We start from the raw sequence: 11,765 nt of genomic DNA, 5'->3' as shown, positions 1-11,765 counted from the left end.
ATAGTTTTCATACTGAAAGTATACTTGTTTTTTAAGTTAATATAACATGATGCTCATACAGTAGTTTACTCACACCATGGAGGAATTGTCAGTAAAATTAGCCAAATGTTTTTTTCTGTTTCTGTGTGGGTCAATGGCACAAAAATGATCATTTCCACCAGTGTACTATTTTGTCTAAGCTTATTTCACCCCAAAGCTAACTTGTTGTAACATATGACATATGTAAAACATATGCTGAAAAGTACTTCCTCAAAGAAGCCAATATGTGTGGAAAAATAATTTAATAAGCCACTCTATCAAAACAGTGAATACAACTACAAGACAGGTACACTTTGAATACTTAATTATACTTATCTTAAGTATATCTCCATCAAAAGTTAGTTTCAAGTATAGGCCGAAGACTTTTCTCTACAGCCTCCTTGTCTATGAAAGCTTGTTTTTGCCATGGAATAAAAAATAAAAAAGGTAATTACGAATTTGTTTCTAACAATTCAGATTTATTTATTTCAATTCTGATTTTTTAACTTGCAATTGTGACTTTTTTCTCAGATGGCTCAAACCATCAGTAGATATTTAGCGGTTGCTCCTGTGTCGTGTATGGACGATCCTCATGAATGCTGTGTTCTTTCTACTCTAGTACTCCTGGTATTTCTGTGAGGTTTTAGTCAAGTCTATGGCTCAGTATCTGATTGAGACTGGCAAGGCCAAGGTCAGTACAAGTCAACGTTTTTGTGTCATGGCAAACATCAGTCATGTGTTCTTCTGAAAATGTAAAGATCTAGTTGATTTCTGAACTTTTTTTCGTTAGAAAATGTCTAAACCACCCCGTGATCCTGACCTCTGACCCCTGACCCCGTCTCCTGTAGGTTTCGAGGAACCAGCGTTTCTCAGCGTCCTTCTATCACTCTGTGGAGACACTGGTGACCATGCTGATGCCTCACATCACACAGAAATACAAAGACAACCTGGACGCCACACGAAACGCCAATCACAGCCTCGCTGTCTTCATCAAGGTGAGCGCTGGTCTGCTTTCACACGCTGTTATGTTGCCGTCAGCGTCATCAAGACTCGAGATCTGGAAGATAGAAATAAATTACAATGTTCCTTTGTCTTGATTTGATCTGTGCTGTAGACGCTGATCTAACTATTGGTGAGATATTCCAGCCAAATGTACTTCGTCAGTAGCAGCTTTCCTCTGAATTCGTTTCTCATCAACCACAAACCCAAATGCGGTACTGCTATAACCCAATAACTGAGACCGTTTACCTTCTCAGAGTAACAAGATGCACATTAGTTTGAGACTCTCAGGAATGTGTTTTTTTTTTTTTCGTATTTATACGCATTTTCGTATTTTCAGATCTTAAAAGTATAACTCACGTGAATTGCTTAAATCTGAGAAAAAAAATTTGTGGGGTTGGTTGGTTACTGTATGATGATTGAAATCATCAAATGGCCTCAAACAAGTACTAAATAAACTGCAAAATGTTACGTTTTCTAATACGTTCATTTCATGCATGGATTGCATGACATTATTAGCATGTTAGCCAGGGTTCAGAGCTCCAAATGAGAGCAAAAACAGGCTCATTATTCATTATTCAATAATAAACTGTGGCTCGGTAACTTGTTTGATGTACATTGACAATGCATGATTGTGAGAATGTACTGTAATACGGCTTGATGCGATCATTAAATCGCAATGGTTGTGATGTATTATATAAATATATACTCTGATGCGCTGCATGTTTCAGAGTAAAGCACAGCACTGTGAGTTGATTCACAGTTAATGCTACTTTTGCAAGTGCTGTCTGTGTTTGAGTTGCTTATAATTTACATTTGGGAACGCAATGGGCGCCAACCATCTTCCCAAATTCCTAATGAGAATCCTTTATAAAAAATTATGGTCTTTCCTGTGGTTTTCCACCAAAATAAAAGCTCAATGTTTTAACATTTGAAAGCAAAGAAATTAAGGCAAGCGTAAATGTTAGTATTGTGATTTTACTGTTGTTCTGTTAAATAAAACTTTTATTATAACATATTGTATTATAATGTAATATATTATAATGAAATGCTCGCTTTTTAATTTTACATTAAAATAGTTTTTTTTTTTTTTCAATAATAATAACTCTAGACTGTTATTTTAGTATTGATTATATTCTATAGTATTATGTTAAAATAATATGTTGAACTACATTTGGTCCCTCTTTATGTTACGTGTCTTTAATTACAATGTGCTTACATTAAAAATAATAATTGTTAGGTAGAATGTACTTGTGTTGATAAAACTGGTGTAAGACCGGTGGATACGGGTGAGGTTAGCACAGGTTTGGTGGTGTGGGTCGTTTAAGGGCGGGTTAACAGGTAAGGGAAGGTCAATCGGGTCGATCAGCTTTATTTTGTTTCAGTTTTAGTTAACGATGACAGCAGTGTTTTGAGGATAAATGTGTGTGTTGAATCAGTCGATTAACTCAAGTGTGGTCTGTCTTCACCAGCGCTGTTTCACCTTCATGGACCGAGGGTTCGTGTTCAAACAGATCAACAACTACATCACCTGCTTCATGCCCGGAGACTGCAAAGTAATTTACATCTGTTCACACACGATGAACAACTGCAAAAGAGATTCTGATTATTTTTTTGCTATTGGATCTGTTTTTCTAATCTTACATCTCAGAAATATTTCCCATCTGACGTCTTCCCCCCTCTCTCTCTCTCTCTCTCTCTCTCTCTCTCTCTCTCTCTCTCTCTCTCTCTCTCTCTCTCTCTCTCTCTCTCTCAGACGCTGTATGAGTTTAAGTTTGAGTTTCTGAAGGTGACCTGTAATCATGAACACTACGTTCCTCTCAACCTGCCCATGCCGTTCGGGAAGGGTCGAATCCAGCGCTTTCAAGGTGATCAGAAACACACATTATAGTCAGAGTGATTGGGGAATATTGGTTGAATGTGAATTGACTGGCTGATATCACTCAGTGTGTGGCATTAATAAACCCGATCTAACAATGCAAATTCCTAGTAAAGGATTTATTAATATTAATGTTAATGTGTTAATATTATTTAAATGGACCTGAGCTAACATGAACTAACAATGAGCAGTTGTGTTTATATTAGCTAACGTTAACAAAGATGAATAATTACTGCAACAAATGCATTACTCATAAATGCATGTAAATAATAAAAACATAAATATGTAAATATGTAAAAACATAAATGCATACAAATGCATGTTAGTTAATGTTAGTTAGAGCCGTTGCTGGGTGGATTACTTGTTTTGAGAAGCACTGCTCTAATATACGCTACCAGATTATTATTTTTTATTTTGACTCTTTCCTATATACTATAATAATAATAACGTCACCAAAAAGTGGCCCTTACTACGACTCGTGTGTGTTTTTAAAATCTTCTCCGCCATAGCTCTCTCGTCTCATTCACATTCATTTAAAACATTCTCATGCATCACGGTCACGAGAGAGTGAAAAACTATTTATTTGATGTCTGAATGGCCAAACTATTGGAAACACTCAGTTTCTCGAGCTCAGGAGTGATATGTTGTTTCTCTGTCAGATCTTCAGCTGGACTACTCTTTAACCGATGACTTCTGTAAGCATCACTTCCTGGTGGGGCTGTTGCTGAGGGAAGTGGGCGGAGCCATGCAGGAGTTCAGAGACGTGCGTCAGATCGCACTACAGGTGCTGAAGAACCTGATGATCAAACACGCCTTCGACGACCGCTACTCCTCCAAGGTGAGCCAGCACTCGTGCTTCAGCGCATCCTGTGCCATTCTGGGGCTGTGTTAAAGGTGCAGTGTGTGATTTTTAGCGGCATCTAGTGGTGAGGTTGCAAATTGCACCCAGGAAGTGATGTCGTCGTCCGATACAGCAGAGAGTAGCTAGTTCAGCAATGAGGTTTCCTTACAAAAATACATTAAGAAATTAGTTAAACAAGAGGCGATCTAGCGCTGAAATGTGTTGTTTCTGAAATCAAGTGATCAAAGAGCTCGTTGCCGCTGCGATCAAATTAGGTTTACTTAATTATTCAGTAAAACGATATGTTATTGCGAATATTATTGTTACTTGTTCATCATCGTGTCAGTGTTTTATTCGCTGACTTTAGCTAGCTTCTTTGGACGAAGAACAACATAGTGATGAAACGCATTTGTCCGTTCAGGGCCACCGTAGAAACATGTCAATGTAAGGAGACCCGCGGTGTGTGTAGATAGGTTCATTAAATAAGATCTTTATACACCACTGAAAACATAGTTATGTATATGATATTGCATTTCTGTCAACAGATCCTCCTAAATATTACACAATGCACCTTTAAATACAAGATGTGTGTGTGTGTGTGTGTGTGTGTGTTTCAGGGTCAGCAGGCTCGCTTGGCTACGCTGTATCTGCCTCTGTTCAGTCTGATGCTTGAAAACGTCCACAGACTCAACATCAGCGACGCGGCTCCTGCGACCAGCCAGACTAACATGGTGAGACTGACACCTAGTGTTGCTTTAATTCAGTTGGATTTTCATTTGATTCTCTGTTATTAAAGTTCCCCTGTAGTCAATCATTTTATCTCTTAAAACTCATCTTTGATCACCAAAATGACATATTTAAATGTTTTTTTCCTTAAAATAAATTTCTTCATGTCTTAAAATATCTTGAATGTAACTCGATACCCTTGCCTCGTTTAGTATACGCGGTTCTATGAATATGCAAATGAGCCCCGCCTCCACTCACTCACTCAGCTCAGAGATCCACTGGTTGACGATCACACGTTGATCTGATTGGTTACAAGGTAGTTTGTGACGTCAGAAACACCAGCGATTTCAAACCATGTTTTTGAGACTGTCTTTGGTTCACTGCAGTTTAAAGCAGAAAATACTCCGCAATGCTGTCGACTTATGAATTTACACATGAGTTTGTCTTAAAGCACATTAAAAACACCACATAGACACATAAACAACATTAAAAACTTGATTTTCACCACAGGGGGACTTGTTAAAGTCCATATTAAATAAATATTCCAGTTGCATGTATCTACACTAGCATTCAAAAGTTTGAGGTCAGTAGATTATTCTTTTGAAAGAAATGAATACTTTTATTCAGCCACGCACGCATTAAATTGATCAAAAGTGACAGTAAAGACATTTATAATGTTTCAAAGAATCCTGAAAAATAAATGTTTCAACAGAAATATGAAGCAGCACAACTGTTTTCAACACTGATAATAATCAGAAATGTTTCTAGAGCATCAGATCATCATATTAGACTGATTTCTGAACGATCATGTGACACTGAAGACTGGAGTAATGATGCTGAAAATTCAGCTTTGATCACAGGAATAAATTTCACTTTTCTATTCACATAGAAAACAGCTATTTTAAATTATTATAATATTTCACTATTTTTACTGTATATTTGCTTAAACAACTGCAGCCTGGATGAGCAGAAGAGACTCTTTCAAAAGCATTTAAAAAAATCCTAATAACTTCAAACCTCACATACCTGTTGAAAAAGGTCTAAATTGAAGATTCATCTTGATCTTTGAATTCGTATTTATTAGAAAATCTATAAAAAACAAGGTAAAAACAAGGTTTCTAACATGCTAGAGAAGCGTGTAGTGAAGTATGCATTGCTGGACAGTGTATGGGGTTCTTCACACTGATTTCTCTGTGTTTTGCTTCAGAACGGCCGTGATGATCATGTGATGACGACACCCACCAAACACTCGGTCAGTCCAGTGGACGGCGGCCTGCAAAAAGAGGTGTTTGGAGTGATTTCAGGAACAGGTGAGGCCCTCTGCTGTCACACCACACACTATAGGACTCTGATTTTTTTCAAGGGAACGCAATAATAACTTTGATATTGTGAGTAATATTTCAAGATGAACACTTACTGAAGCAGGTTTACTTGATTATCCATCATAATTTATCAGGCTTTTGAGGAAGGTTTATTTGTTCATCTTTCCAAGCATCATGTATTGCATGATAAAACCTACAGAGCTTTGATCATAAAACTAAGCATTTGAATATTATCTTACTAAGACCTATTATTGGCAGATATAGAGTGATGACTGATATTTATATGATTTTATGTAAGTAGTTGCTATACTGTTATAAAAGTGTCATTGATTTATGATTTATCTTATTGACCATATAAAAACAATATCTGCACCAAATTGCATATTTTTGCTCAATTTGAGCCTCTGAATAAAATTAAACAGTTTTTTCCTCCTCGAGTCCGAGCTTCATATTCTCACTATATCAGACTATATGAGTCACAAAAGCCTGATGTATCAAATATGATACTCAACAAAAAACACATGCAAACATTTTTTGATTTTTTTCATATTTTGTTAAAAAAATATATACATTTTTACAATATTGTTTTATACTAAAGGTTCATTAAACTGTCCCATTACTTTAGATAATGTTGTATTATTTCGAATGTCAGGCTTCACATGGTTATATGTGGTTGAATCTCCCTGAAAGGTGAGTGTGTACAGTGTGTTGAAGTGTGTTGTGTTTGTCAGTGTCTCCACACACTCCGAGCATCAGCTCCGTACGACACACGGACTCGCGCTGCTCCCTCATCAGCACAGACTCCGGGAACGGCCTATCAGAGCGCAGCGTTGACAAGCCACACCCCCTCGACAAGGTACCGCCCACATGACCTGACTGAGTACAGTACTACTAATGGACCATTACTGTTTTGTTGTGTGTGTGTGTGTGTGTGTGCTAACCTGTTGTTGTTTTTGTGTGTGTGTGTGTGTGTGTGTGTGTGTGTGTGTGTGTGTGTGTGTGTGTGTGTGTGTCTCTGTTCATGTGTGTGTGTTGCTAACCTGTGTGTGTGTGTGTGTGTGTGTGTGTGTGTGTGTGTGTGTGTGTGTGTGTGCTAACCTGTGGTTGTGTGTCTCCTGCTGCTCTCAGCGGGCTGGTTTCACGCGCCGTCACTCTGCCAACGTTCTGCGTTTCTTTACTGACTCCGAGGAGACGTCGCTCTCCGCTCGTCTCAAACGCCAGACCATGGACTTCTCTCTGCTGTCTACACCGTCTGAGCAACACACACACCCTACACAAGTATTACATCACTTCTGACCTCTGACCCCTGCTAGTACCGCTCACATGTGACCTCTCACCCTGCACTGTGTGTGGCTTCACTGATCCTCCTTTCCCCCAGCCACAGGGCCGAGTTTGAACGGGACAAAGCTTTTCAGATACAAGTCTGCTTCGTTCCTAAGGGCTGCGCTGGAAAGCTAGCTTGAAGCTAGAATGATAGAATAAGAATAAGCTTGACTTGTAAGCCCGCAAATATAAGGACACGCGATCAGACATCATCCTCAGTTCACAGGCATTTGTGTTTTTTGTGCATGGTAAGCAGAGACAGAGGCTCCTACAGGAATACTAGTGCATTTAACAGGATGCCTGTCTCAGCATTTTTTGCATAAATATACATTTGGATTGTTTCGCTTTCACAAGGCAACATGTCAAAGCGTACCAAAACGTGTTTATGCAAGTCAAATGTGAGTAAAACTGTCCTCTTATTGGTCAGTTTCTTCTGCGTCATCCATCAAGATGATCGACAGGTTCACTCCGCGAGCTTAGTGTGGCTTTATCTGTAGCTGTCGAGACGCTGATAAAACTGTAGACGTCATTCCCGCTCTAACTGATAACATATATATTTATAATGCAGTTAGAGCGGGAATCAGCATTCTTGAAATTACACAATTATGATAGCTCATGGTCCGTTGGGTTGGATTGATTTCTGAATCATTCAGTTCATATTCAATCGGAATGTGACGAACTTGGAGCGATTGCTGTGCTCATAAATGCTTAAACGAACCAAAGTAAGGGAGCTCTTCTCAGGGAACAAGGGTTACAGTTGTAACCTGAGATGTCATCAGAACGACACTTGTCCCCAGTGTAGCGCCTCTGAAGCATGAATGAAACTGAGCCAATCGTGATTGATGTTGCGTCATGACGTAACGTGTGATGGCATACACAGAGGCTACAAAGAGACGCCGGCACACAACAGAGTTAGCTTCTGCGATGAAGCAAGTCTCTCCCAGGCAGGGGGGGTGGGTTACAGTCATAACCTGAGACACCCACTATGCCACTACAAACCCCACCTGTCCTAGTGTGAAGCTGTCACAGGCACACTTAGGACGAGAGCACTCGTGCCCCTTGCGTTGATGAAAGTGCCACATTAGAAGGCACCTTAGGCACATTGCCCGGCCTGGGATGCAAGATAACCTTAACCCTTCCCGGGGCAAACTCCAGGCACTCGGGAGATATAGAGAGGGCATGAAGATATCCTACTCTTTTAAGAGAAGTGATAGCTAGGATGAAAGCTACCTTGAATGAAAGGTTCTTGGCCTCAGTCGAAAGGTTTGAAGGGGGCCTCGACCAGCCCTTCAAGAACCACTGCCAGATCCCACGTGGGAACTCTGGTCGGAGTCACAGGTCTCAACCTCCAAGCCCCACGGAGGAATCGTATGACAAGCTGATGTCTTCCCAGAGGCCCATCACTCAGAGGAGTGAGGAAAGCTGCAATGGCAGCCACGTGCACCTTGAGTGTGGACCGGGTAAGACCAGCCAAGAAGCGATCTTGGAAGAACTCCAGCACTGAAGCCACCAGGCAGTTAACTTGGTCCTCGCCATGCTCTCTACACAAAGTGGTGAAAACAGTCTATTTTAGGCCATACAATTTCCTCGTGGAGGGAACTCTGGAGCTGAGTATGATCTCAACTACTCCTGCTGACAGGCCAGCTTCTAGGTACTGTGTCCCCTCAGGGGCCAGACCCATAGTTTCCATACCTCTGGCCGAGGGTGGAATATTGAGCCCTTTGCCTGCAAAAGCAGGTCCCTCATGATGGGAATCTCCCATGGAGGGCCGTCCAGGAGCGATACTATGTCTGAGAATCATACTCGGGCCGGCCACAATGGGGCTGCTAGGAGGCGCTGATTCGGCCACACCTGCACCATGACATCCAACCCCAGTGGATCCAAACCTCTCGAGACGTGAATAGATCCACTTCCCCGGGGCCGAACCTCTCGCATATCGACTCCACCACCTCAGGGTGAAGTCTCCATTCCCCGGGACTCAGCCCCTGCCTTGGCAGAATGTCGCCTGGGATGTATGTTGCTCTGAGAGACAACAGTCTCCCCCGAGACCACAGGAGGATCTGATGCGCCAGTCTGCATAGAGGGCGTGATTTCAGACCCCCCTGATGATTTAGATAGGACACCACCGACATGTTGTCTGTTCTCACAAGAACGTGGTGACCCTTGAGGTCCGGCTGGAAACTACTCAGAGCTCGGAAGACCACCATCATTTCCAGGCAATTTATGTGCCATGAGGAATGATGGTCCTGTCACAGGCCTCTCGAAAAGCAGCCGTCAATGACCGTGCCCCAGCCTGTGAGGGAGGCATCTGTCGAAACAGCTTGGCGCTGTGGCGTGGCCTCCCACAACATGGCGCTCCCAACACAGGACCTTGGGACAGGAACCAAGGTTTCTTCCACATAGATAGGGAACGAAGTCATCTGCGCATAACTCTGATCATGCGGTACGGGTTCCCCCTCAAGGAAAACCACTTGGTTTTTAACCACCACTGCAGGGCCCTCGTGTGCAGAAGGCCAAATGGTATCACGTTGGATGCAGCTGCCATGAGCCCTAACAACCTCTAAAAAATTCACAGTGATGGCTTGACCTAGCTTTATCCTGGTCACCGTGGCCAGGGTGGACTCGATGCGTGCGGGAAACATCTGTGCCCACATCATAGTCGAGTCCCACACTACCACCAAAAACGTAGTTCTCTGGGCGGGTGTCAACACACTTTTCTTTGTATTTCTTTGCACATTTTAGAGCGACCTTTTATTGTGGCCAGCCTAAGGCACACCTGTGCAATAATCATGCTGTCTAATCAGCATCTTGATATGCCACACCTGTGAGGTGGATGGATTATCTCGGCAAAGGAGAAATGCTCACTAACACAGATTTAGACAGATTGTGGGCGCAAAAACAGTAGTGTTGCGTTTATAATTTTGTTCAGTGTATATATATACCATCGTCACATCGCCATCGTCCCTTTGTAGCTTCCGTGTATGCTGTCACACGTTATGTCATGACGCAACACCAATCACGATTGGCTCAGTTATATGTTGTGTTAGGGTGTTTCCCAAAGTGTCCTTCCAACACAGTGCGAGTTCCCTCAAAAGTGAATACACCAGGTTCTGAAACAAACACTCCAAACAAGCCAGGGGTGAAAATATGATAATACATCGACCTCTATGACCTCTTCAAGATATCTTCCAGCGGACAGCAGACGTTTCAATCAGTGTTTCAAACGGGGCAGATCTTCTGCCTAAATCCACAGCTGTGCTTCCAGTCGCAGGAAGTTGAGTCAGTAGATCTGCTGACTGAAGGAAGGCTGTGAAATGATCTCTCTTTTAAACGAGTCCAGAATCAGTGCTTCAGTCTGCGTCTCTGCAGAATGATGAGACGTGCGTTTCCACAGCCTGCGGATCTGCTGGCAGGGGATCATGGGGGATATTCTGGCCAGCGCTGTGCTGTGGTAGATGCATTAGCGCATAGACGTGTGTGTGTGTGTAGAGCTGCTCTCCTCTCTGTCTGTGACGTCCTGTAGGGAAAAGGTGTTTTTGCACATGCAGTGCATTCCTGCTTCTGTATTGTGTGTGTGTGTGTGTGTGTGTGTGTGTGTGTGTGTGTGTGTGTGTGTGTGTGTGTGCGTGTGCGTGAATAGGCATGTGTGTGTGTGAGTGAATAGGTATGTGTGTGAGCGCTTATAATTGCCTCAGTGTGTATTTACAGTTGCCCCAAAATGTCTCTGGACACTTAAGCCACACTTTTTTTTTTTTTTGTAGTAGATCAAACCAAATTCAATTTGATGTGAAAAGAGATGGCATAAACACACCTTGCCAGCAAAAATAAAAATAACACTTGATGATGTTTTATATGTAATATGATATATGTAATATGTTGCGAGTGTGGCTTGACGCTGCTTTGGCCTGAGAGTGTGTGACGTCTCTTCTCTCGCTCTCAGTGTCACGCTGCTGTTCTGGGCAGTTCTTTACTCCGCTGTGACAAACTGGACCAATCAGAAGTCAGGAATATGTTGATGTGCTTCCTGCATGTGCTGAAGAGCATGTCTGAAGGTACACACACACACACACACACATACTCACACTCTCTCTCTCACACTAACACACACACTCACACACTCTCTCTCTCACACTAACACACACACTCACACACTCTCTCTCTCACACACACACACACACACACACACACACATACTCACACTCTCTCTCTCACACAAACACACACACTCACACACTCTCTCTCACACACACACAAACACTCACACAATCACACATACGCTCTCTCTCTCTCTCTCTCTCTCTCTCACACACACACACACACACACACACACACACACACACACACACTCATACACACACACACTCTGAGATGATATGAATCTGTGGTCTGTCTGTTTGATGTGTTTTCCGTGTGTTAGATGCTCTATTCAACTACTGGAATAAAGCTTCACCAACAGACCTGATGAACTTCTTCAGTCTTCTAGAGTAAGTGCTAAACACACACTCTCTCTCTCTCTCTCTCTCTCTCTCTCTCTCTCTCTCTCTCTCTCTCTCTCTCGCTCTCTCGCTCTCTCGCTCTCTCGCTCTCTCGCTCTCTCGCTCTCTCTCTCTCTCTCTCTCTCTCTCTCTCTCGCTCTCTCGCTCTCACTCTCACTCTC

The 11,765-nt window shown here is 42.2% G+C and overlaps 1 protein-coding gene across 1 annotated transcript in view; it reads left to right on the top strand.

Moving 5' to 3' along the window:
- The window catches only part of LOC307163959 (dedicator of cytokinesis protein 9), a 79,180-nt gene that overhangs the window by 34,671 nt on the left and 32,744 nt on the right, over positions 1-11,765 (top strand). The window contains exons 8-17 of the mRNA XM_079880306.1: positions 638-709; positions 867-1,013; positions 2,490-2,573; positions 2,774-2,885; positions 3,556-3,734; positions 4,355-4,468; positions 5,671-5,773; positions 6,517-6,641; positions 11,049-11,160; positions 11,526-11,592. Coding sequence (XP_079736432.1) covers positions 638-709; positions 867-1,013; positions 2,490-2,573; positions 2,774-2,885; positions 3,556-3,734; positions 4,355-4,468; positions 5,671-5,773; positions 6,517-6,641; positions 11,049-11,160; positions 11,526-11,592 — 1,115 coding nt within the window. The remainder of the gene's footprint in view (positions 1-637; positions 710-866; positions 1,014-2,489; positions 2,574-2,773; positions 2,886-3,555; positions 3,735-4,354; positions 4,469-5,670; positions 5,774-6,516; positions 6,642-11,048; positions 11,161-11,525; positions 11,593-11,765) is intronic.

Source organism: Squalius cephalus, assembly GCF_949319135.1.
Source record: "Squalius cephalus genome assembly, chromosome: 9".
Classification (NCBI taxonomy): Eukaryota; Metazoa; Chordata; class Actinopteri; order Cypriniformes; family Leuciscidae; genus Squalius; species Squalius cephalus.
This window is presented reverse-complemented; position numbering and strand designations above follow the sequence as displayed.